Source organism: Pectinophora gossypiella, chromosome 6 (assembly GCF_024362695.1).
Source record: "Pectinophora gossypiella chromosome 6, ilPecGoss1.1, whole genome shotgun sequence".
Taxonomy (NCBI): Eukaryota; Metazoa; Arthropoda; class Insecta; order Lepidoptera; family Gelechiidae; genus Pectinophora; species Pectinophora gossypiella.
This window is the reverse complement of record NC_065409.1, coordinates 8772246-8798004: the sequence shown is the minus strand read 5'-3', so window position 1 is coordinate 8798004 and position 25759 is coordinate 8772246. Positions and strand designations below refer to the sequence as shown.

Below are 25759 nucleotides of genomic sequence, written 5' to 3'. Positions count from 1 at the left end.
CATTAACACTAATATCAGAAAGAGAGAGAGAGAGAGAGTTTTTCTCATTGCACGTATTATGCACTTGATGTGTACGTAATATCGTGGCTGACTTTGCAAATTGACGTATCTACAATTTTTTGCTAAAGTAATATGTGTCTTATCGATAATAGCAAACGGTGCTAATCAGATTCGCCAAAAATTTCAGATACGTTAGCGACCTCAGCGACGATATTATAACCTCAGTTAAGTAGCTACATAGTAGTATCGGGCTCCATGGTCCAGTGGTTTGAGCGTTCGGCTCACGATCCAGAGGTCCTGGGTTCGATTCCCGGTGAGGACATATCACAAAAATTACTTTCTATTCCCTAGTTTGGTTAGGACATTACAGACTGACCTGATTGTCCAAAAGTAAGATAATCCGTGCTTCGGAAGGCACGTTAAGCCGTTGGTCCCGGTTACTACTTACTGATGTAAGTAAGTAGTCGTTACATGAGCCATGTCAGGGGCCTTTGGTGGCTGAATAGTGACACTGATACCAGGGTTGATGAGGTTGGTACTCCACTTCACAACCCACACGATAGAAGAAGTTAAGTAGCTTATACAATGACGTGGTACATATATAGAGTTGTTTGCTTGTGATAGTGATAACATATAAGTAATGGCCGTCCAGCCTTGAACCTCAGTGTAAAGACCCCACTCAGGGAGATTCGTTAATAATACGACGAGCTTCCAGGAAAACTTTCCGAATTATTTACTTATTGGTACCTCATGCTTATAACGACTTCAGTTATTGACAGGGTCAATACCTACGTATTTGGTTAAACTAATTAATTGTAATGAAACTCTCTAAACTATAACTAGAAAGCCAGTGAAGAGAAACTCTTGCGGGATTACCATTATGTCACCATTTTGTGTACCATTAATATTAATTAATACAATAACAGCCTCCGTAGTCTAGTGGTTAGAGCGTTAGGCTCAAGATCTGGAGGTCCGGGTTCGATTCCCGATGGGGACATTGTCGAAATCACTTTATGAGACTGTCCTTTGTTTGGTAAGGACTTTTCAGGCTTGAATCACCTGATTGTCCGAAAAAGTAAGATGATTCCGTGCTTCGGAAGGCACGTTAAGCCGTTGGTCCCGGCTATTAGCCGTAAAAACACCTCCACCAACCCGCAGTGGAGCAGCGTGGTGGAGTATGCTCCATACCGCCTCCGGTTGATTGAGGGGAGGCCTGTGCCCAGCAGTGGGACGTATATAGGCAGTTTAGTTTTTAGTTTAGTTAGTTAAATATAAAGTCGCATGAGGGCTTATTTCTGTATGTTCTTCCACGGGATTTGTATTGTACGTTTTTCCAGAGCGACAAAAGTACATATTTATATATAACGTTCCAAAAAAGGCATAGCTTACGGCAAAACTAAACCCTAATTTAGTTAATTCCATACAATTAAATATAGCATTCGATTATAATGCTAAGAAAGTTTCCAAGATTTGTGCCCGTTAATGGCAATAAGTTCGTCCCCTATTACATAGGACTTAAAGATGGCAAGGTGTCTACTTCAATCGTGTGGGTTGTGAGGTGGTGTAGCAACCCCAATAACCCTGGTGTCAGGGTTACTATTGAGCGGCCAAAGGCCCCTGACATGGCTCATGTAACGACTACTAACTTAGCTACATCAGTAAGTAGGAACCGGGACCAACGGCTTAACGTGCCTTCCGAAGCACGGATCACCTTACTTTCGGACAATTAGGTGATCAGCCTGTAATGTGCAAACCAGACCAGGGATCACAAAGTGATTTTTGTGATATGTCCCCACCGGGATTTGAACCCGGGATCGTGAGCCTAACGCTTAAAGCACTGGCCCACGGAGGGCGTCATAGCGAGGAGTGAGTGGGCTATATACCTCTGCCTACACCTTCGGGCATATGGGCATGATGCTATGTTATGTTAAAATTCGTAACAATTTAGAAAAGGTGTGTAAATTACTAAGTCACTAGCTCATTTCAGTTGAACAAATTCCAAAGTCACGCTGTCCTTTCGAAGGTCGGATTGAAATTTAAATTACTATTTACTTACTTACATTATTTTATTTGTGGGAGAAAATTTCATCCATTTTGTCACAAATAGCCCTTTTGTATAAGATGCTTTGTTTAGTTAGGTAATATTTGAAGGCTATGCTGCCGGTTGCTATTCAGGAAAACGTATCGAATTATAGATAGTCGTATATATAAAACTTTTTGAAATATTAATGCCACGCTTAATATCACCCTCTGTCTGTATTTTACCGCTGCTATTTTGGTATACAACATGTAACATAAACTCGTAATTAAAATCACTTCGGAATTTAAATATGAAAAAATGTGGAAATATTTTCCAAGCAGGCTAGATAATTATATTCCTTCACAGTAATAGTTTACGAGCGTACAAATACGTTGACGTGAATACAGGGGGCAAGAACAAAGACACAGTTTTGGTTTTATGGAGGTCAGTTTAAGGGCAGCATTTCTTTAACCTTTATAACCTTCAGCTATGAACAGGGGTGCTACGCGTTCAACGACTCTCTAAAGTCGTGCACTCTGGATTCTAGAGAAATTGCGTAGGTACCTAGAAATATTAAATTGTTTTGATAGAATTAAAGTAATTTTAAGATCTTTGAAGACGTACTTTTAATCTGAACAAAAGTAACATAATAGTCAAAGGGGCTTATTAAAGCATTTCGAAAAATTCTTGTTTTACTCAGAAATGAAATAATATTTGAATTCAAATAATCGAGCTCATCTATTGTTGTTTACTACTTTGTCATTAAGTAGGTATTTATGTTGTCCCTAGTCCCTAGTTAGTACTACGACTCCCATGATTGCGAAGCCGGTAGGTCCAGTTCTGTTTACATTGTAAATGTATACTTACAAGTAGGAGTTGATGTAAGTAAGCACTTACCTACAACTCATTCCGTCCTGGGACGTGAATGGCTTACGCGTAGTGCGCGGTGGTGTGCGTAAGAGCTTACATGTTATGTATTTAACCTTGGTTCAGAGAGGAAAGCAGAATTTTTGGCTGCGTGACCTTGAAGCGGGTGTCCTTGGGCTGTGTCAACGACTGCGAGGCCTGGCCTCGCGCGTGCTGAACATCTCCCCCACCTCCCACCCCGGGGCCCACCCGATTTCCAGAAATTTTAATGAACTCGCTCTCTGTATTTATATCGATCTTGTTCAATTGAAGCTTATACGTCGAGTCGTGACTTTGGGCAATACTTGTAAGGTTAGATTACGTGTAATCGCTGAGAAAAGCTTTTTTTACAAACACTAAATATTTTTTTTTACATAAGCGGAAGGAAAAAGTTGTTGTAAGTAAGAGTAAAGATGTGTATGTGTATGTGTGTCGAAGTCTCCCAAAAATAAACTTTCTATTATCATTGCAGACGACAGTTCCCAAATGACTCGATATTGACCAGTGCAAACTGCTGGGGATAAAAATATTTTTAGAGGATATTAATTTTATGTAAGGAGGTTAAACTTTGTATGACATATTTTTTTTAATAACAATAATAAGACAATAATTTACCAGTTTACTTGACTCTTGGTATTCATTTTCAACCACTGGCCTAAACATGTACCTTGTATGGTATTTTTAGCGTTTCTCTTTCGTATCATATTTGTTTATTTAAATTTAATTTAATGAATTCTTTTAAAAATAAAGTAATATTCAAAATAAATACTAGTGAACATAATACTTCTCACTAACTTAAAAAGTTTTCAGGATTGCGAGTGCGCTCGGAGTTGCTCGGGTATTCTTACCTTGGTCCTGGACCATTCTGAACATTGGTGTATAATGTTGATTCTGAATGGATGCCAATGTTCAAGTATAAACGTGTATAATAATAAACACCTACAAAAAACACACAAACCAAAATAGTGCGAATCATATTGTCTAACTCCAAAATAGGTTTGTAATGCTGAATAACGAAAACAAATAACAAAAACTTTTCGCTGAAGAGTTGTTAGCTTCACGCGAGAGGAAATTTATTGTATGTCTTGTGCTTTTAAAACCCTCACAGCACTCGGTAGTCTATGTTATGATCACTGGTTAGGCTGATGATTCAGTTCTAGACTAATTCGCTAATTGATGACCCCGATACCGACCCCGCCGGCGTGGTACCCCGATACCGACCCCGCCGGCGTGGTCGACGATTTCTCTCAATCAGCGCTTATCGCTATGAACCCACTTGGGTCGATTGATTTTTTCAAATATTTTTCCTCTCAGACGACACGCCCTGAGCCGAGGTTCGCGCCCAACTGGGCACCCTCAGGCCTGTTGTCTTAAACGTTGTACCTGGTGAGAGCATTCAGCGCTCCCCATTTGTCCGGCCAAGTAGTTAATGCCATCTGTGGAAAAAAAAAGTCAAGTTAAAAAAAAGCTAATTAATGATAAACTTGATATGGAACATCACTTTCCTCTCTTAGTCCCACGAATAAAAATAATACTCGCGTTGATGTCTTTTATATGAGAACTGTCTTATAGTTTGGGATTATGTTCGTGTAGAATTCAAGTAAACTTTTTATTCTTTTGAATTCAAAATCTTTTTTCTCGTCTACTATACATGAATTAAACAACACCCGTCGTCACAATGGCCAAAGGTTTAAGCATACGTGACAAAAATTTTATTTTCTTTTTTCACGTCACTTACATTTGACTCGGATAGCATTAATTACTTGGTTGGTTAAAAAAGTGACATAAAAAATTATGTTTTGCAAGTATTATTTGCTACACTTTTTTATCCCCGTTGGAGTTAGACTTTAATAAGCAACAAAAGTTCTATTAATTATGGCGAAGATCAAGTTTCATACGAATCTAACAGAAAAATAGTATATTACTCATCCAAAGTTTGCCATACCTACATTTATTCAATTCACACATAGAGCGTAATATGTAAGAAAATACCTACATTGGCTATTTAACTAAAATTCCAATAAAGTTTATTGGTTTCTGAGACTTGTAAAAAGATTGTTCAATAGGATAGTCGTTTAATAAGGTAGATCGTTTAATAACATCAACAGAAAGTCAAAAAAACCTCACCGTGCGGTGCCGTAAGACTACAGACAAAAGAATTGAATAAAACTGAAACACTGTTCAAATATTGAACGTATTGAAGTCGAAGTAACTCTTCTCTTTATTAAATAATATCCGTTTCTTAAAATAACATACATAAATTATCATTATGAATTGTTTTGTGTACAGATGACGCATGGTATGGTGAGGTTCTTACATGTACGTGCGTAAGAGTGACGGCATTGCAATCTGCGTGAGGACCATGCATGAAAAGGTTGTTATTATTTTTATATTCAGCCGTAGCATTGTTTATTTACACAGATGCAGTGAAATTATTGTATGCTCTTCTAATAGAGTTCGCGAGGGGGCGCGTCGAGGGCAGGGAGGACAGTGCGATGACTGGCACCCAGAGCCCGACATTGAGGTACCCTTGCAAGGGCGTTCCTCCGCTGCAGTCTTCAAGGCCTGCAGGGTTCAAACCCCCACGAACTATATCCACAACTAGAAAGCTGGAGCAGTGAACTCTGCTAGCTATAATACTACGTAGTACGTTCAAAGAACGTTCATAATCTATTTAGTGAGGTTGATTTAACAAAGGATTTAGAAATTGCAAGAATTTACCGATTATACTGCTGATAGCTTAGAGAAAGCGATGTCTTTGTGTTATATTCGAACTCGAACAATATATTCTTTTAATATTCAATCGATTACTATTCGTAATGTAGTTTGAGTTAACATAAGCAGGAATTTATCACGCTAAATGAAATATTTGTCTTCCCTTTTTATAATAAGTATAATTTTAATGGACAGTTTGTAAGCGAAGGACTGCTAAACCTGTGTATATTTGTAGACTTATAGCCCTTATAGCTCACGTCAGACTTTGACAGAAGAGTATGTTAGGATGTAGGTTGCAAAGTAAAATCAAAAATTAAGTAAGTATAATTATCACACGAGGTATGCGTTAATCATAGTTCAATAATGTTGCAATTTTATCCACTATTACTTGTTGTGGACAAAAAGAAGCTATTGTAGACAGAAGGAAAGCATACAATGATAAATATAGTAAAAGCAATCGAGACAGGCGAATTAGAGCAGTGTTGGCGTGGCGCGTCGGGGCACGGATCCTTGCGAGTTGCGGGGTAGAACGCGAGTACATGTCCCGCCGGTGCATATCGATCGCGCCGCGGTGCAGGATGCACTAACACCGTCCACATAAGACTTCATATATTCCCACCACTACCTAGAAAATTAGTACAATCAGTCCATAACTATCAGCCCACAAGATCTACTAATGTTCAGTCGCATGATTTCTAAAAGCTTGGGAAATTCGAATTGTGTAAAATAAAGAAAAGCGTGTAAATTATAACGGCATGTTTCCGTTTTAATCGGGTATTTTGTACGATGTCCTGATAACACTATTATTACTCGTGAAATGTAAGAAGGTGCTTATAAAAGCGAACAGGGTCAGTAAAAGCTATGAAAAGGGCAAAGTTATTCTCTGTACGTATCTCTGATAACCCTCATAATTTATTCGTTCTGTTACTATAAAGTCTAAGAGAAAATCCGGGATTTTTCCGCGAAGATTATCTTAACAAAATGGTTTACTTGTAGCTCGGATAAACGGACTCTTATTTTTTAAAGAACTACTTACTATTGAGTTAATTTAGTAAGTAAGTTAATTATAATACATAAGGTCAGAAAAGTCATTGTATATATTTATTTTTTGTTGTAGTTGTGCATATTTGCCTTTACTTAGGTGAAAACGTTAGGTTATTTATTATTTTTGTATTTTTGGCCTGACGTAGCGCCTGAAAGGTATATTTACAATGAATATGGGATTCGTAGAGAGGAATTGAAGTTTTTACTAAGTATGCTACGCAAACCACAAACTTGGCATATACGCAAAACCTTTGACGTACACATAATGTTGCACATTACAAAATTTTAAACACAATATTGGAGCCACCACTCTCTTCTGCCGATAGCAAAACTGTTGAGAGTACGTTTAAATTTGAAGATGGTTTCTACAATCTAGGTAAAGTAGGTATAAGTAGTTGAGGTTGAATTTGTTACTATGGGCTTTCCTACGTAGAATGATATAAAAAAAAACCTTTAAAAAATTGGGTGATAAACTAACCTTAAAAAATAGATAAGCGTCAAGTGTTCGGTGTAAGTGCAATCTAGGGGTAAAGCGGTGGTGCGCGCCTGCGCAGACAGCGGTTTGCACCCCGATGTCCTGGTGCCCTTCCCGCCGCCAACTTTCACTCCAACAACATACACAGCCATAACCATGGTAAATGTAAACCTATAGCACTGTCTGGTTCATGTGCAGGGTTTTCCGACTCATTTCGTTATACTTTTGTAGGTTTTGCTACGAATTGCTAATAGTTTTTAGTTGAAAATGCAGCCCGAAAAGATTGTCCAATTAGTTAATTTACAAAATACCGTCTGTATAAAATTAAAAACTATAATTACGCATAACTCTGTAATGGCGCTGTTGTGGGGTTTTCCAAATTATTTGCTATGTATTTTTGCAGGATTATTTTGTAAAATTTCAATAAAATTTTCTATAGAAAGTGGTTATCACGGAGTAGAAAAAGGTTAGTTATGGTGATGTCAAACTATTGGATTTATTCTTTTTGGTGCATAAGGTGGTGTAGTCGCTAATGAGCTACATCAGGGGCCTCTGGCGGCCTAAGAGTAACCATGAAACCAGAGGGTGATGAAGTCGGTCATTGACCTTACAACCCATATGAGAGAAGATAGAGTTTTTATGAGCAAATAGTTCATATTTCAACTTTGCTCTCCACTCCCCGCAAACTTTACGACCCACGGAGCTCCGCGATAATCGTCTTGTGCATTATAAATTTATAACTAGCAGCACAAATATTCAAATATCGACTGTCGTGCAAGGAGATCTCCTTATCATAGGAAAGATAAAAACCTTAGTATGATCGGCTATTTACAAAAAAAAAAAACTTTTGTATGCACTATCTTACGAAAAGTAATGATAATATTGCAGCCTATCACATAACATATACTTACCTGTAAAGTTGCTATTTGACAAGCAGTAGAGCTATCATAGTTATATTATGTTTGCAGGAGTAGTAGTAAAAGAGAGTGGGGTTGAACCGGCGACAGCGAGTCTCATACAAAATGCGCGATTGGGCCTTTCCAACCTCTTTCTTCTATTCCTTGTTTTTAGTAGTATTGATTGGTATACATATTATTTGATTTTCGCTTAGGGACGGTACTGAAAAGTATCGGCGTCCGAAGGACGTAATATACGATCCCGACGACCCGATTACTCTAGCCATAGAGGCAGCCAATCAGCTCGTGACACCAAACACTTCAGGACCCCGATAACGACCCCGCCGGCGTGGTCGACGATTTCCCTCATTCAGCGCTTATCGTTATCGACCCACTAGGGTCGATTAATTCTTTCAAATATTTTTCCTCTCAGACGACGCCCTGAGCCGAGGTTCGCGCCCAACTGGACACCCTCAGGCCTGATGTATTAAACGTTGTACCGGGTGAGAGCGTTCAGCGCTCCCCATTTGTCCGGCCAAGTAATTAATGCCATCTGCGGCAAATCTACAATAAGTCACGTCAAAAAAAAATGATTATTCAACACTTTCTAAGGGTTCCAGTTAGGCTGGTAATGATAAGCACTGAGAGAGCAAAATTATCGACATCACCGGCGGGGTCCGTATCAAGTACCAAAACAGTTTGAGGGTCTTATGTCGTGTAGATTTCACGTGTAGAGATTTTGAGATTCACGGTCAGGCGTAGATAAATTATTTTAATCACTTACTTACTTGCATATTACTTGTTATTTTAGTTGTAAATACAGATGTATATTATAGCAGTTGCGTAATATTTGTAACAAAATATTAAAATTAAAACTAAGTTACTTACACAAAACGTCAAACAAAAGAAACAAACAATAACGTGTCATGTTTTACGAATAAGTAAACTGAAAGAACGAGTTGTATAGCGTTGAACTACTGTTCCATTTAATCAGAGCGTTGCACTAGCACCATAATTCCATAGTTACACCACATGGACGAGTCAGCGAGTTTTCTTGAGCTTAGTTCATTGAAACCTGTCGCCAAAATAGAAGTGGAACCGTGGGCCGCGGTGGCAGTGACCCGCCGCTCCGCGCCGATGCACCCCTCTCTCCCCTTAACCCCCCCACCTAATGCCACTATGCACCCCACCAACCACCCTCGGTTGATGATTCCAAAATAATATTAAATAAGTACACGATTAATTTGTGGAATGAATATTATTTTTACTACGTTGAAATTGTATTATTCGTTTAGATTTGTGTTGTTTCAAAGTTTTTCAAAGTACGTAATTGGGATTTGTATTCGCATTATAACAAGTTGCCTACGTTTTTTTTACATTTGGTGATTTTTATTAAGTTTCATAAAATAAACATACCTCATTTCTATTTTAATCTTATAAATGAGTGCCAAATAATTATCATGACTATCATTACGTTGGAATTTAAAATTTTACACATAAAAAAGAAAAGCGTCATAGATAATTATTAAAAGTTGAGATAAAAGATGTTAGTTCCCCGATATCACTTAGAAAATAACTATATAGGCACGTTATAGGGCGATAAAAAGTTCGTGTACTATCTGCTTCCAAAACTCATGGTATTTTAGGCACATCAGTGTTGCTGCGCTATCTCGCAGATGGCTATCAGTGTCAGTGGTTATCATCATCTATATTTTATCAGCGAGCGTGCTGAAATGCCCACCGCACATCGACACATCATCGATCGCATTTCCACTGCCCGAACTTTATGTGCTTAAATTTTTAATCTATATCTTTCTTACTAAACTTACGTATTTTAGTTTGGCCTCATTTCTTTTCCAAAATATAACTTACATCCTATTTGTTTAAATTAATAATATCACGTCCATAATGACATGTATACACACAAACAAAATGATGATGCACGCACGTTTTTGAAATAATCGCGGAAGGCGAAGAAATTGTGTGAAGGTTAACGCAAAAACGCATCGCGTATAAAATAAACCACGAGAGAGCAATTAATTTCAAGGCTGAAACTATCGCAATTGCATTTCCATGGAAGGAACAATTTATGAAAACATAGGTACATAATAAGAATAATATGACTTAAACCGTAAAAGGTCAGCGTATTTTATGTGCTTAATAAATGAAACACGTGAATCCTTAAAAAGTCCTTGAATATGTTTCAGCAATTTGATTATTGAATTAGCCAGAATAAACCCGAGTGTATTTCGAGTGCAGCGCACTCGAGTAAAGGTCAGAGTTAAGGTTAAAGTTGATGTCGGATGGTCCCGCACGCGGGGAGGTGCAGGGCGCAGGGCGGTGCAGCGACGGCGGCGGTGGCGACGGCGGCGGCGGCGGCGGCTGGTGCTGGGCGGCGGACGCAGCGGTGCAGGAGCGGGCGCGGACACCTGGCGGCGCAGGGCGCAGGGCGGCGCGGGGGCGCGGGGTGCCGGCTGCAGATTCACTTTCGTCCGTCCGCGACCGCCCGCCTCGCCAGTGAGAGAAAGTTGGTCGCGGCGAGCGAACGAGTCGCGAGTCGAGCGCCGCGCCACGCGCTACGCACGCACGCTCCGCGCCGCACGCTCCCGCCCTTGGACTTTACATGTTGTCATGAGCTGAAATGTCCATCTGAAGGACCGTTTCCGCATTTACGTGCATGAATGAATAATGTGTGAAAACTTTGTATAATAGTTTTGTCGTTAGTTGTAATATACGAAGCGGTTTCTGGACTTGTAAATAGAGACCGGTCGGTATTGTAAGGACGATGCAGTGCTATCCGAAACTGTCTCCGAAACGGGAGCCGATGGACACGGGGTACGAGGGCGAGCTGACGCCGCGGCGCCTGGAGCTGCCGGCGCCGCCGGGCAAGGAGTTTCGCGCGCCGGTGCTGCTGGCGCCCCCGCACCACTCCGTCATCCAGTGCATGCGGCCGCCGCCGCCACCACCGCCGCCGCGTCTCCACAAACCACCATCCTTCGAGGAACCTTCCAGCTCCATTCCAGATCTAGGTAAGATTAAGATTATTTGCTATAAGTTCTGCCAAGTTATAATATCAAAACTGTCCTTTTCGAAGGATTATTCCAAGCACATGAGAAGCCAGCAGTTGATTTATTAATCGAAACTACTTATGGAAAAATAGCCTTACAACAAGTTTTGGTAAACGGCGTATAAAATATAGATAGATAAAGTGTTTATTTTCATATAAAACTATTTTCAGATTAGCATAAAACTCTGAAGACCTACAGGTCAATTGATTTTCAACTGAACCCTAGAATAAACCATAGAATAGGAAAATATATTATACTAATTATTACAATAGCATAACATTGTTAAGAAAGGCTTATGAGCATGGGGTTAGATTATGATACCCTTGACCACGATCCCATCTGTATTGTATTTTAAATGATAATAAGTACTTACAGAAAATTTTAATAAGTTTTGAATAAATTGGATTGTAAAGTATTGCTCTCTGTTTTTACGATATTTGTAATGAAACATGTATGGATGCATGGCTGCATAAGTGCATTGAATGCAAAACACGACAAAGCGTCCTTGCTGCTAAAAAACATGACCCGTAAAGAACATCATACAGAACTCCCGTACTTAGTTACCTATTATTCTAGTCAAAATCGACACAATATACTTAGCTACTAGACATTTTAATAAATAAAGGCGTATGCGCTCTTTATTGTAACCATTACATGTATGCTTAATTAAACGTTACATAGGTAATAAAAAAAATAGCGCCATGGTTCTTTTGGGGTATATAGAGCGCCTCAAGGTTGGTGACACTGCAAACAGCACAATACTCCTGCATAAGCTGCATAGTAAGATATGACAATCACATAACGCATAATTTTTGTATTTGAAAACCCAGTAAAGCTAGATCCACACAGATCCAGGAAATCAAAGAAATACTTAAGTATAAATAAATATTTTTTCTTTCTTTTTTTTCCTCAAAATCGATAAAATCCTGTCGGTGTGCGGGGTTTTCGTTGAAGTTTCATACTTGTTAATCTTGTTCCGATTTCCTGGCTCTGTCCGCAACGAGCGCAAATCAGAGCCACGTACAAAGCTAAAAAACAGTTTACTCTATGATTTTCCTACGATTAAAAGGTCACCCTGGTGTCACCTATTAAGAATGTGCAAAAACATGATAACCTTCATTACATCGGCAGGTAAAAATACCTAGAGATTGCCGCGGTGCGGATCGCGTATAATTTTACTTCGCCTTGGCCGCTGTGCGCTTCCTGCTTGGGAAACTGTAACACCACGCTCATGCGGCTTCCGGGTATGACGGTGACGCCGCCGTCGAAGGTCGTGATTATTATATATTTTATCATATTTTTATTGCACTCTCACCCGCAACAATACATCGCTGCAGACTTCTGCGATAGATAAGAAAACAGAACTCGTCGGGGTATCAAAGCTACCAAATAACAATGATGCAGTCTTCTCCGGTGCAGCCAAAACGTCTAAAAAAATATCTTGATTACTCAACTGACGTCATACTTGCAATGTGTATCCTCCTAAAACTGTTTGAAAAATAATCCTGCTAACAATGTTTTCGCGAATGGAAGATTAGATAAATATCGCAAGGTCAGAACGACGTGTGGTGAGGACGCGTCATTCGGAATCATTAAGGTCACTGTGACATTGGTCCGATAGCTGTGACAAAATAATAGCCGTATCTTATCTCGCAATGTCAGGCGCGGGCGCAGGTGTACGCAACCCCTCAGACCCTACCCAGATTTGGAACGACCCCAGGTTGCGTGCCCAACGTGAAAAGTAATTGTTACAATTTCCTAAAACAAGGAAGCCTTGTTTTAACTTTCCAGTCGAACATTGTTCTGTTATACTTCATATTTTCTTTATTAAGTTTCACTGGCCTTAACAAATTGCCGACTTCCATTCAGTACTTTTCAAATTAAAAATAACGTTAAGTACTTCATTTAGCTGAGCATTATATATAGTGTTCCATATTAGAGATATATTGGATACCTGCTACGAAAACAGACGATAAATACAAAATAATACCTAGTTCAGATACTTCGCATTGTGGCCCTGACCATGGACAATGAGTTTTGTCGGTTGGCATTTAATTACGTAATGTAATTGGGTTCAGTATGTCAACCTTTTTCTTTATATCTGATTCATTGTTGACAAATAAAATAACACCTGGGGATTGCCGGATGATATCTCTTTTAGAGATAATCCCACCTTTTGTAACATCTTGTTCTTTTATGTATACTATAAAGAATATAAAATGTCATATGACATTGCATGATATAACAGTATAATTAGTAAGTAGGTACTTATTACACTCAGAACCAACTACAGCTGGAATGGCGTTATCAGCATTTAACCTTCTGTAAGAGCAAATTGCTTCCTGCTGATATATAAAGTGCGATATATCCCCGAGTATACTGATTATGGAAAATAATATTTGCCAAATTTCCCAATAAGTACTCTAGCATTAGATTATACGAGTACTTATAACGAGGAGTTGCTAATGCCCTATCAAGGCCATGGCGTAATACAATTCACGTTTTAGTCATGTACTTATTTCAAATTGACATATATCTTCTGCGACTACTGGGTACAATCAAGTAAACCATAATATGCAGTGTTATCTAATCATAATATTGAATTGAAACTAGTCTCTATTAGCGGATCCCGGAAAATAATAGCGTTGATAAGTATATAAATGGCAGCGCATCGTATAATCTAGACAAACACGTAGGTACATAAACGATTGAGTACACAGGGAAGTGGCTCGCAACCTTGGCGGAGGTCACGGCACGTCACTCACAACACTTATAATAAATTGTTCCATAACGTAAAGAGCCGGTTTGCAAATCTAACTAATTGGTTACTTACTCGTTTTGTAAATGGATTTTGGTTGGTATGGGAACAAGAGAGTTCGTGAAAGGTCTTCAGTGTGAGGCCTCCCCCGGCGTCCTCCGCCAGGGTCCCGCCCGGCCCGCCCGATGACCGAGCGCGGGTCACGGCCGCTGGTATTTCAGAAACACGTGCCCCTTCCTGCTTAGCTGATTAGGTTGCGAATTGCGACGTCTTCTGGAAAATTAGATAACTCCACTCCAGGGTTAAACACTCGATCCTCTGATGGCGTTAACCACATTATTCTTTCAATGGGCTTCAACAATACTGTCAATTATTATCAGGGTCGCTTCAACATGCTCATTATAAAACAGATAGTTATCGGCCATCTACGACATACAACTTAACTTGTATAGATAAAGAATTATTTATAAAATATCAACTTATAAACAATTCAAGTCACCCAATTTAAAATGCATTTTTGATGTTTGCAATGAAGAATGCAAGCACGAATGTGCATTTTTTGCACGATTATGCAAGCGAAGAGACGTCTCGTGCCGAAGGTCACTGATAAGAAATCACCAACGTTACAAACAGTGTGCCTTACACAATAAAATACTGCAATCAATATTATATGAGAGGACATTATTTTTTGTTTGCAATTTCTGTGATAAGTTTGACTTTGCTGCTGTTGAAGTTCAGATTGTTAGATATGGCAATAAGAACAGAGGAAACAAGCGATTGTTAAACCAAAAAGAGACTTAAGTATATCTAAGTTACTCAGTACAGAATCAGAATCATTTATTCAACAACGTAATTATCATGGATAAACTTGTTGAAGGTCAGGGAGAGACATTTAGGGAGTTCGCTTTGCAGCGGAGCCATAATATTTAGTTTATTTATTTATTTTATATTTGGGAGACCAACAGCTCTTAACAACTATAGCAAAAAGAAAATCATACTTAAAAACTAAGCCAATAACAGGTTTCCACCTATATAGTTTTTTCTTTTTTCCTATAATTACCCAATAAAGCAAGCGAGCAAAATAACTTTACGAAATATTACATAATTCTATAGAATATATGAAATCCCATACTGCTTTTATTTTAATTGATTTTTATATTATATTATATATAGTTTAAAATATATAAACCAAATTATTTACCTAAATTATATTATAAATAGTACGACCTTAGGAACATTAACATTTTTAAATATATTCTTATTCCATTTCTTTTTTTTTCGTAGGTATCTGTTTTTAAGTTAATTAATTAGTAGAATAATATACTTATAATAGAAATGTGATATAATTATAAAGTACTATTTCCTGAGCTCAGAATCTTAAACGTAAATTATACGACAAAGAATATCCCTAGCAATAAGCTAGACAAGAGAGGCAAGGGAAGCGCGCCCCTGACCCACGCACTGGGATCCGCGTTGCCATGGTCACGGGCGATCGATGTGCTGCACCCGGAGCCCCGTTCAAGGCCCAGCCTTCATCCCTCTCTCCCCGCCTTCAGGAGCGAACTACTGCCTTCAATGTCGCGGAAATTATGTTGCAATACGCTCTTTGGTGCTGAAATTTTCTTGACGTGGGCAAAGGGATATCTCTCGCGGTTTTTCCACGTTACCTTATTGTTATATACTTTATACTTATTGCACACAAACATTTATAAAACATTTAGGAACAGTATAAATGGGCGGCCTTATTGCTCTGAAGCAAACCGAACTAAACTCTCTCTCTCTCTCTCTCTGAAACTATACCATGATGCAAAGTTGAAGTACGTTATATAAGTGACGAGATTGATGAGTTCGGTGAAGTGTGGGTACTTAATTCATCCTGTTGTAACTCTGACTACCCCAATTACGAACATAGTACTGCGCTTTTGTTTATATGTTGGTGAGTTAAGTTGATCCACTTGTTACGTATCCAAATAATCGTAAAAATCGTAATCCGTTATAAACGATTTGATATATATCTTAATGGCTATAAAAAGCTACCATGATTTTTCTTTATTTGTCCCCGAATGAGCTAAAAATAATTCATGATTTGTACCAAATACCAGTTACTTACCGATATTTCTGGAGCATTATTACGCAGTTTGCGTGAGGGTCAATGTACGCACGTGTAAAAATAAAGAGCTCCCTATACCAACCGTGTGTCTGCCAAGTAGGGAACGGCCCGAGCCCCCGCAATCTACTACTATCTGTGATCTGTGACGTCATCTAGGAAGATAATTGCATTATATTGGATTCACGGAACTGGCATCTAATTACGCGCAGAATTTCAATGTCTCTACAGTCTATTCTATTCTTAGGATTTGAGGTTTCATGTAATAAATAACTGTTATGAAATGAATTCATTGAGTATTTTAAATGTATAAAAAATAATTATAAACAGTTGCAGGATGAATTAACGGATATTACCTATATTATGCAAATCAAAAGCTGTTGCATATTCTGGTGTTATGTTGAGGTCACCACAGAGTTATGTTATGAGTGTTTGTGCTGGACGACAAATGACCAACAACGGCTTGCGGTTATTTTTTCTTGCTAACCAGTGCCAGCTTTACCAGGCAAACATAAACACGACAATTTTTCTCAAGTTACCAACATATAATAAAATTGTATTTTGATGATCTCGATTTACATTGTACAACCTTGGCCAGAGAACATTAACAGACGAGTGAATCGCTGCAAAAAATAAAGTCACGTAGGTAGCGAAAACGCGGTGCTCGGTCGTTTGACGAGTTGCAGTTGCATTGTTATGCAGGCCGTCGACAGCGCAGCAATTTGCAAACAATGCACTGAACTGGTCCTTTTCAGTGTGATAGTTTTAGGACCAGAAAAGGGTTGTATGGTAAACGAACCTTCGTTACCAGGACAGCAGAGCGCGCGAGGCGGTCGCTGCGCTGACGCCCTTGCCGCGTCACGGAGTCACCGTGCCGCGCCGCCGCCACCGCGCCCGCTGCATGCCCCGCACACCACCGGGTCATTGCACAATGCATACACTATAAAAATAATGCGCGCGCTTTACGATCATTGCGCACACATTACATTAAGGTATATCACTCTTGTTTGACGGGATAAAAAAAACGTATTCCGTTCTACCGTACCGGACGATCTTCTCAATGCATGTATTTTATATGACTAAGTACATGATTTAATTATAAAATACATGCATTGGGAAGATCGTAAGCAGGGTAAACAATTGCAACATTGTACAGTGCAATTGCTGTAACTTTTGCTTCTCGGTATGTTATCATTAATTAATAACTGAATATCTTATGTAAGCAATCAGTTCTCCTTAAACATAATATTCTTATTTTCACAATAAGTAATTTAGTGATAAATTTAATTTAAAATATTACTTAAATACTTATACAAATACTTATCTAGACTTTTTAAAACTCTGTATCATACGATGGCATATCCAAAGTATATTGTTCGTGCGCGAATCCCTCAATGGATTTGAATGCGTCGACTACTGCTCGGCACTCACTCAAGCAAACTCGGAGACGCACCACGCTCGCAGTAGCCAATGGAAAATGCGTTTTAACCGCAGTTCACACGTCACTGTCAACATATGCAATCTTACAACCGTCCCGCTTGCACTCACGGCGACCAGTAGCGCTATCAGAGTGCATGCGAATGCAATGCGCGATTATGTTCGCGCGTGCGAACTCCTCGGCCACGCGGTCGCCCTGGTACTTCGCACTGGAACTAACCGTTCATGATACGTTGGGCCAATGTCGAATAAATACTATGATATTTTTTATTGTACAAAATAATTCAGCCAGCGGACAATAAATGTCTTTTTAATTAATTTAATTAACAGGAACTAATGAATGGTTATGCTTCCTTGATTTTTTTAGTAAATAGAGCTGCCTTTTTTAAGCTTTTTATTTTTTTTATGTATGCATATCTTTCGTCGATACTATTTTTGTAAAATTTCGCTCACGTAGCATTTTGAGAACCATTTTCGAAACGTTTGAAGTTCCAATAAAGTTGTCGTGAGACGTCGCACACAGCCCCGCGTGGCTCTCGCTCGAGAATGCAGCCCGGTGCAACCAACTACCAGGGCTTTAGAAAATTGTAGAAGTTTATTGTATATGCTTCTCCCCACATAAATACTGCAACAATACCTATAGTATACATAAACAACACACGTGGAGATTGCTTTCATGGGCGAAATGTATGTAACTTGTGAGTAGAACAACGATAAAAATCACCAATGTTTTCATATTCACCAACCGCTTCACTTGTACGTGCATATAGGTAAATAGAAGGCTTCATTTGCTGCTAACAACATAATAAGTATTTGTTAAATAAAAACATTGTGCGACGTCTTCAGACAAAGATCGTTTTTCATTCAGGAGAGATGTTTTGAAAAACATGACGCGCCCGCGCACTGGAATACTTGCATCGGCCGCCGCAGACGCATACAACCCAATTTGATTGAGAAATAATAAACACTCTTACTTGTACTCTCTTGTACAAATATTTTTATGTATTGTCATTGAGGGCATTATGATAATTGTTATAAGCGCTTCATTGTATTGGAAAGCGTGTGAACAATTTGAACGACCGCCACAGCCTGAGTAAAATGTATCACGACCTCAGTGATGTCTGCACATCACTCTCAATATCAATCTGGCTGGATGCATTTAGAAAATTTTGCGAGTAACACTTGCAGTTGATCTCACTTTTACTCGGTACGTGGTGATTACGCGCTGCAGCGAGCGTTAGACGCAATAGGTGTTGCTTTCTAAGCAGTGAAGGTGAGGTGCATGGCCGGTGCATTGCTCGCAGTTCAAGTTTAGAGTGGCGCGGCCGCAGCGATAATTGCAGAGATCGTTGTACTTCTAACGCCCTGCGCAGGGGCAACGAACGCGCGCAGCTGCCCGGGAAATGGATCCCGTCTCGACTATTTCAGAGCGCGCTTGCTTAGATACTAGTCACTCCTGCGCACTGCTTTTACGCGTTCAACTCACGACTTACCTGTAACATGAGAAGGAAAAAAAACAAGCGGGCAAATGAACAACCGACGCAATAAATTGTACACTTTAATGCGGCAGGGACTTAGAGAACTGTCGAGTTCGTCGTATATTATTCTGTAATGGACAATATCTCTACAATTACAATAATCGTTTTAAGAAAACAACTGGGTTTTTAAATATATCATCCTGTATGAGTTGCTAGATCATTTACAGGGCTATGACACTTGTTCACTATTGAACAGTTGATATACTTTTTTATAATCAAAAGTAAACAATATATGTATAAGTAACGACCCAATTTCTCCTAGAAAAACAAAATCGGACCGGATCGGATAAAATCAAGCAATTGACAAATATTTAGTAGAGCAATGTTTAATAAGTTTCAAGAAACCCTAGGTCAGTAAAGAATTTTAAATTTAAAACCACCCACCAGCAAACGAGAACGTATGGAGTGATATCTCGATGCACTATTACTGCGCCCGCGCCGGCCCACTTAGTAGCGAAGTTCACCGGGGCGTTGCACTTTCGATGCGAATCGGCGCGCGCGCTGCGCGAAAGTGATTCATATAATAACGTCTATGCACCTATGCAAGCGATGCATATTACTACTTCAATTATTTTATTTTATTTCTTATTTATATTTTTTATTCGTTTCCAAAAATTATGAAGAATGAGGATAAAAATTGCCTTTTCTTCCGATAGGTTTCGCTAAATACGCCGACAGAATACGAGTGACCGGCAGTTCTGACGGTCCCTATTGAGTGTCCTAAACTTTGACAGCTCCCCATACTATTTGAGTAAACCAAAGAAGTAAACAAACATATTGTTTTGGGTATATTATAATATTTTATACTTACTCCTTTGCTTTTGCTTTAACTGCAAAACATAGTGTTACATTTATTCTCTAAAAAGATCCGAAACAAGAAAACTTTGAAAAACATATTTTCAATAAAAACTGCCGGTTTCTGACTGATGGGTGCTTTCCATTTTTACTCCACGTTTTGTTTATTTGATAGCAATTTATTACTAATTTATTTATTATCGGGAACTCCCAAAATTTAGAAGACACCTAACAGAGCTGCCACAGTGCATTTGAGCTTCTAATTTTGAATTAAAAATAAAATAATAATTTCATAATATTGTTTCTTTGTTGATTTTATAAAAAGTTTTTAGAACCGAGATAGAAATGTGTATAGAAACTATTCGGAAATTGTTTAATATTATTTTCCGTAACTGATGATGTGATAATACAAAACTATTTAGTAGGTAAGTAAATAAATAAGAAAGAAATACTATAGTAAGATAAATAATTATAACAAAACAACACACACACACACACAGAAAATACTAAATTATAAACAAAAGATAAATAGAAGTTTATATAGAAACTTCTAGTACCTTGAATGCATTCGTTTTACTTAATTATTGCGGCTACAAAACTCCCATACATACATCTCGTTAGTAAGTAACATAAGTTTATTTACAAGTTACCAGTTCTTATCTTACAATCAACTTGAAAAATTGTATTTATCTCGAGCAATAAGAGCAAAGACTATATTCACAGGAATTCTATTTATATCGGAGGCGAGGTACTGTGTACTAGAGTATAATCTATAGCTATTGTAGGTACGTAGATGTATATACAAGGCATGAGCGGTGGGAATGCAGCAATAGAAAAAAAGCTGCAATGTTAGAAGTATCTAAGCTTGCGGGTGAGTGCCCGGCGTGGTGCCACTGACCCGCAAACGATCGACGCGCGCGCACCGTAGCAGCGTCGTAGCACCGCTGCTACGATAAGTTAGCTGTGAACGTGTGAGAGGTTTCGCCGGGGTTGAATTATTATATGAGTTTTCTCGATTTTATGTTTGTTTTTTTTTTATTAATTTTAAAATTATACGCAGCTATTAAGAAACGAGAAACAAACATCGCAGGAAGCGGCGATGGATTGTCTCATACCCATGTCTCATGTTGTTTTGTCAACTCTATTAGAGATTTCGGTGTATGCAAAAAATCTGAACTTAACAGTTATTTTCATAAAGTACTTGATATGAACCGATTAATGTAATCGTGACAACTGCTACAGCAACATTACAGCGCCTGTTGATGTCTTTTATAGGAAAATATATATAATATAGAGTCTAAATTGAAAATGCTTTTAATATTAGAAAATCTATGAATCTAATTGACTTTGTGAGTCAGCATAGGAAAAAGGGCCAAAGGGATACTAAAATAAAATCTCTTCGGAGAAAATTGTATCATCCTATTTCCCGTTTGGGGTAGCCCATGACGTGACTGGAGATCAATAATGGAATTTCCTACTGAAGCCTCCATGAGTCATGCACGTGAAACGAACTTTCATTGCTTTTATGTACCTACTGATTCTAGTATAATTAGCTAGAATTTTGTAAGCACTCAATCTAAGGATGTTCTTTAATTATTTATTTTTTGACATGGCTTCTTTTTAATTTACACCTGGAGCACTGGTGATCCCGAAACACAGGTTCTGGCTTACCCCACTAGCCTCCACTTGTACATAGCCTATAATAAATTGTGCTTTACTTTATGTAACCTATCTGTACATTGTGGAGAACAAATAAAGATATTGGCCGGACATAAATGGGGAACCCTGAGGGATGTTCTTTACTATTCCTTACTGAAATATGAAAGCTTTATTTTATTATATTGTTTTTTTTTTGCTAAGTATATACATTTTGTAAATGTACACAAGTTTGGAAAAAATATAAATATTTAATTTACACGCACATACACATATCAGTCAAAGGTGTAAAGCAGGTAGTCTGCAATAGCCTAGTACGTATTATATAAATAATAATGTTATAGTTAAAACACACTTAAGTATACGTTAATACGAGTACCATCTAATATAAAATGATATTACACATAAAATAAGATAAACATAATAACCTTTTTGTTGACTAAGTCAATCCCTGTCGTGTTTTCAAATTAAGAACCTTGCTATGTAAACTTTTTATATTCACAATTATGAACAATATAACTTTTTGATTTGAAGTCTAACTTACGTAACCAAATAGATACTGGCTGAAGATATTTTTAGTACTTCATGTGTTCGTAATTTAAAATTGAATGATTTGAGTGAATGAATTCAGGAGCACAGTGATTTGATTTGCCATGTAGTGACCGCGGCGGTCAGGCCACTGGGAGTCGTTGATCGCATCTTCCATACATTTACAATCTACATAACAAATTCACGGGCAAATACATTTGGCCCCTAAAAGACTACATTGAATTTAAATGTTTTAAGGTTGGTCATGTTTTTAAGTCTTCGCTAATGTATTCGGTCAAATCTTCGGATCATTTTTAACACTCACTCACATTTTCCTTTTCAAATCAAATCAAATATACTTTATTGCACAGAACTAAAATTTCAACAATCAGACAAAACACATGAATACAGTACAATTTAGAGAAAACTATAATAATAAATAATAGACTATACATACACCTACAAGACAAGCATTGAAATAAATAAAATACATCATACATAATAGTAATATCCTAAGAATATCCGCATAAGGATTCATAATGAGCAACTGGTTTTTGAAGCTCTGAAGAGAGTTACCATTGCTGTCATCTCACACACATTAGTGTGGGGAAACCTTCTGGGGCTTCTGCCCCTTAAGGTGACACTAGAAGAGAGTTAGCGACTCTGACTCCTTTTCATAGGTGTAGGTAAAAAGTATTCAATAAATAACCTTACTTGTGGCTCTGTCCAAACCATCAGGGATTACGATCGTGATTTTATTTCTGTGTTAAATAAATGATTGAAGTTTTATTATGTTCGTTGATGTAACTAGGCAGATTACTTAAAAAATCCAATGACGGACTTTTCAAGCTACGTTCACCAAAAACAATGCAGATGGCGATGTACGGCTTTAACATGATAATTACCTATTTTATTATTAATCGGATACATAATTATTCCAAAATACAATGTAATGGCAGAATCATATATGGGTCATTCTTCTTTTTTATCGACAATAAAAATACATTTTCTCGATATATCGGATTTAACACCTTTAAAATTATAACGACAATGGCCCCGATTCCTGCAGACATCTCTTAATTTTACTTTAAGTTATACCTGTCATTTTCTTATCCGCCGAAAAGGAAAGGGACGGATGATTGACAGCTCTTAATTTTAGGAAGAATGAGTAAATAAATGAATAACCCGGGCGAATTTTTAGACGGTTGTTTTAGATTTGTGCTTAAAATTGACGTGTGTTCCATAAATTTTATGCTTGTCGATTACCCGTCCCTTTCCTTTTCGGCGGATAAGAAAATGACAGATATAACCTAAAATTAAATTAGATGGTATTTACAGGAATTAGCACCAATAAGTACTTTAAAACATCATATAAAAATGTGTCTATAGAGGACTATTTAGAGTTTCTCTTTATCTTGTTAACATACTTTTCTTTGCAGGGGCATTCAAAAAAAATTTGTGACAGAGTGGCCCTTTTCATCGGAGACAGCATTTTTATTTACCACTCTGTCACAGAATTTTGTGAAAAACAATCAAGCTAAGTTAATCACTAATCAAGGTACCGATTAGTATTTTTCTAGTATTTTGAGTATAATAAGATTACCTTTATTTTTTGACAATGGAAAGATTAAATAAAATTCTAAAACATATAACTTATCAGAACTAAGTACAGATCATTGTCGATAAAAAAGAAGAACGACCCATATAAAAATAATTGTTGCTTGATATTTGGCTCATATTATGTATAGAATTAAGTTGCTACATGTTGTTGTTCTTTATTTTGATCAGAATAATAATGGGCAGAAGATGTAATTGTGACTGGGTGTGATAAAAAAGGTCATAATTTATACCCAAAAACAAAGATAAAAGATGCATATGTCCGTTATCCGTGAAATTAGAAGGTTAAACGAAGGTAAAACTGTACAGCGCCATCTATGTAGTTTTTGACAACCGTAGCCTGGAAAGTCCCCCATTACAAGTAGGTTCGTAGGTAGTTTAGTTTAGCGGTTAAGTGCAATATGAAAAGTGTGAGTGAAATTATGCAGCTGCGTTCCGTAGCGCGGCGTAGAATTATCGTGTAATAAGTGGCTCTGCTCCGGAAAACCTGCACCCCTACATTAGGTACGAGAGGTTCGCGAAGCCACTCGCCTGCCGCTAATTAGCACAGACCCTCATTTCCAGGTGTCTAGACCGGGCACGGGTCAACAACCCACAGTTTCACTTATAATTTCATATAGTTTCTAAGTTCGAGTTCAGTGACGCGCGCACTTTGCTAGACAAGACAGGTATTACACGCGGCTGATTGGACTTTATTTTTACGACTGCGACCTGTTGTTTGATAGTGTCAAGTAATTATCACGCTGTGAAAAATTTATGTATCCAACCGTGGACTAAGCTACTGATAGCCTACAAGCTAGCGCTAACATGTACATCGTTATAAAATTATCGATCGATGTAATTAATAAATTTTGTCAAAATCGATAAGTTTGTTTTTTCCCTAACATGCGTGGCACGTGATTTTGTTTGTGTTTTGACAGAACGACATTACTTATTTGGATTCATATAAACGACAAAACGACATAATTATATCGTCAGAATCGATAAAATGACCGTGACAAAATTTTATCACATTACACATGTTAGGCCTACAGGAAACACAACCTCCTTGGTGATCTGAAGATCTCAACTGAAACGAACGAGTTAACGTTTATATTTGAAACACGTACAGTGGCGCTGCACTGTTTATATGATAATGGAGTAATGTCGCATCGATTCAGATTCAGTGAGAGCTGTCGTTTTTTGCCGTTTGCAGTGGTCGCATACAGATGCGGCGGGTGCATGCGACCCGCGCCGGCCGACGACCCGCGGCGGTTGACCCTGCACTTAGCTGCATACTTGCATACCCTGCTTGCCCGCCTTGCTAAGTTTTCCACACATTTTCAATTATTTACCAAAGAGAAACTAACCCAGCGCAGCGTGGTAGAGTATGCTCCATATGCGCGTCAGGAAGAAGTCGACGGATTTTAACGAAACTAATTGACAAGTCATAATAATTCTAATGCAGAATTTGACACACTAGCGCCGCGATTTTGTGGAAATTACTTTTAGTATTCGAGTATGTATAAAGCTATTTTTGGGTATTAGAACAGAAGCGGCATTTAAAGTATGTTTTCTACATTAGGTTACAAAAGTACAAGTAATAGAGAATAATTTAGTAAAATTGTTGGGCAAATGGAATTCTATAGTCTCTGCTTACCCCGGTGGGAAATAGGCGTGAGTTTATGTATGTATGTATGTATGTATGTTGGGCAAATTACAAGTACGATAGATAACCATTTCCAACATACACGTGTGTTTTCGTAACAGTCTAACTACCGGCTTTGCGTTTTAGTCATGTTTTTGTTAAAACGTACACACATCGCTCCAATGAATATACTAATAATTAGTTTACCATTGTTTCTACTAGAACGGAAACTGAAAATGTTTTCAGTGGCTTTTGGTTCCAAATTCTCTTTTAACGCGAATATCTTACGATTAGAATAGAATACGAATAATAAGACCGTGAGTCATGAACCAGTAGAAGCTCAATCGTCATGTTAGTCAAGTGTATCAGCGGCAGAGCATCTCCGTCTGTTACACTTCTACATCGACATGGATTCTAATTCGTATATTCTCGATTTCAATTGTATCGTCTCTATTACTCGGGGCTGGCAGAAGCGAGATAGAGCACAATGTAACGCGGTATCGAAGCGATTTATAAGCGTTGTGGCGTAGTACTTAGCAGTGTCGACGGCCGCGGCCAAGGCCCGCACGGTC

The 25759-nt window shown here is 38.2% G+C and overlaps 1 protein-coding gene across 1 annotated transcript in view; it reads left to right on the top strand.

Moving 5' to 3' along the window:
• The first annotated feature begins 10571 nt into the window (after positions 1-10571).
• LOC126367897 (ecdysone-inducible protein E75) overlaps positions 10572-25759 on the top strand; it is a 100135-nt gene continuing 84947 nt past the window's right edge. The window contains exon 1 of the mRNA XM_050011681.1: positions 10572-11085. Coding sequence (XP_049867638.1) covers positions 10842-11085 — 244 coding nt within the window. The 5' untranslated portion in view covers positions 10572-10841. The remainder of the gene's footprint in view (positions 11086-25759) is intronic.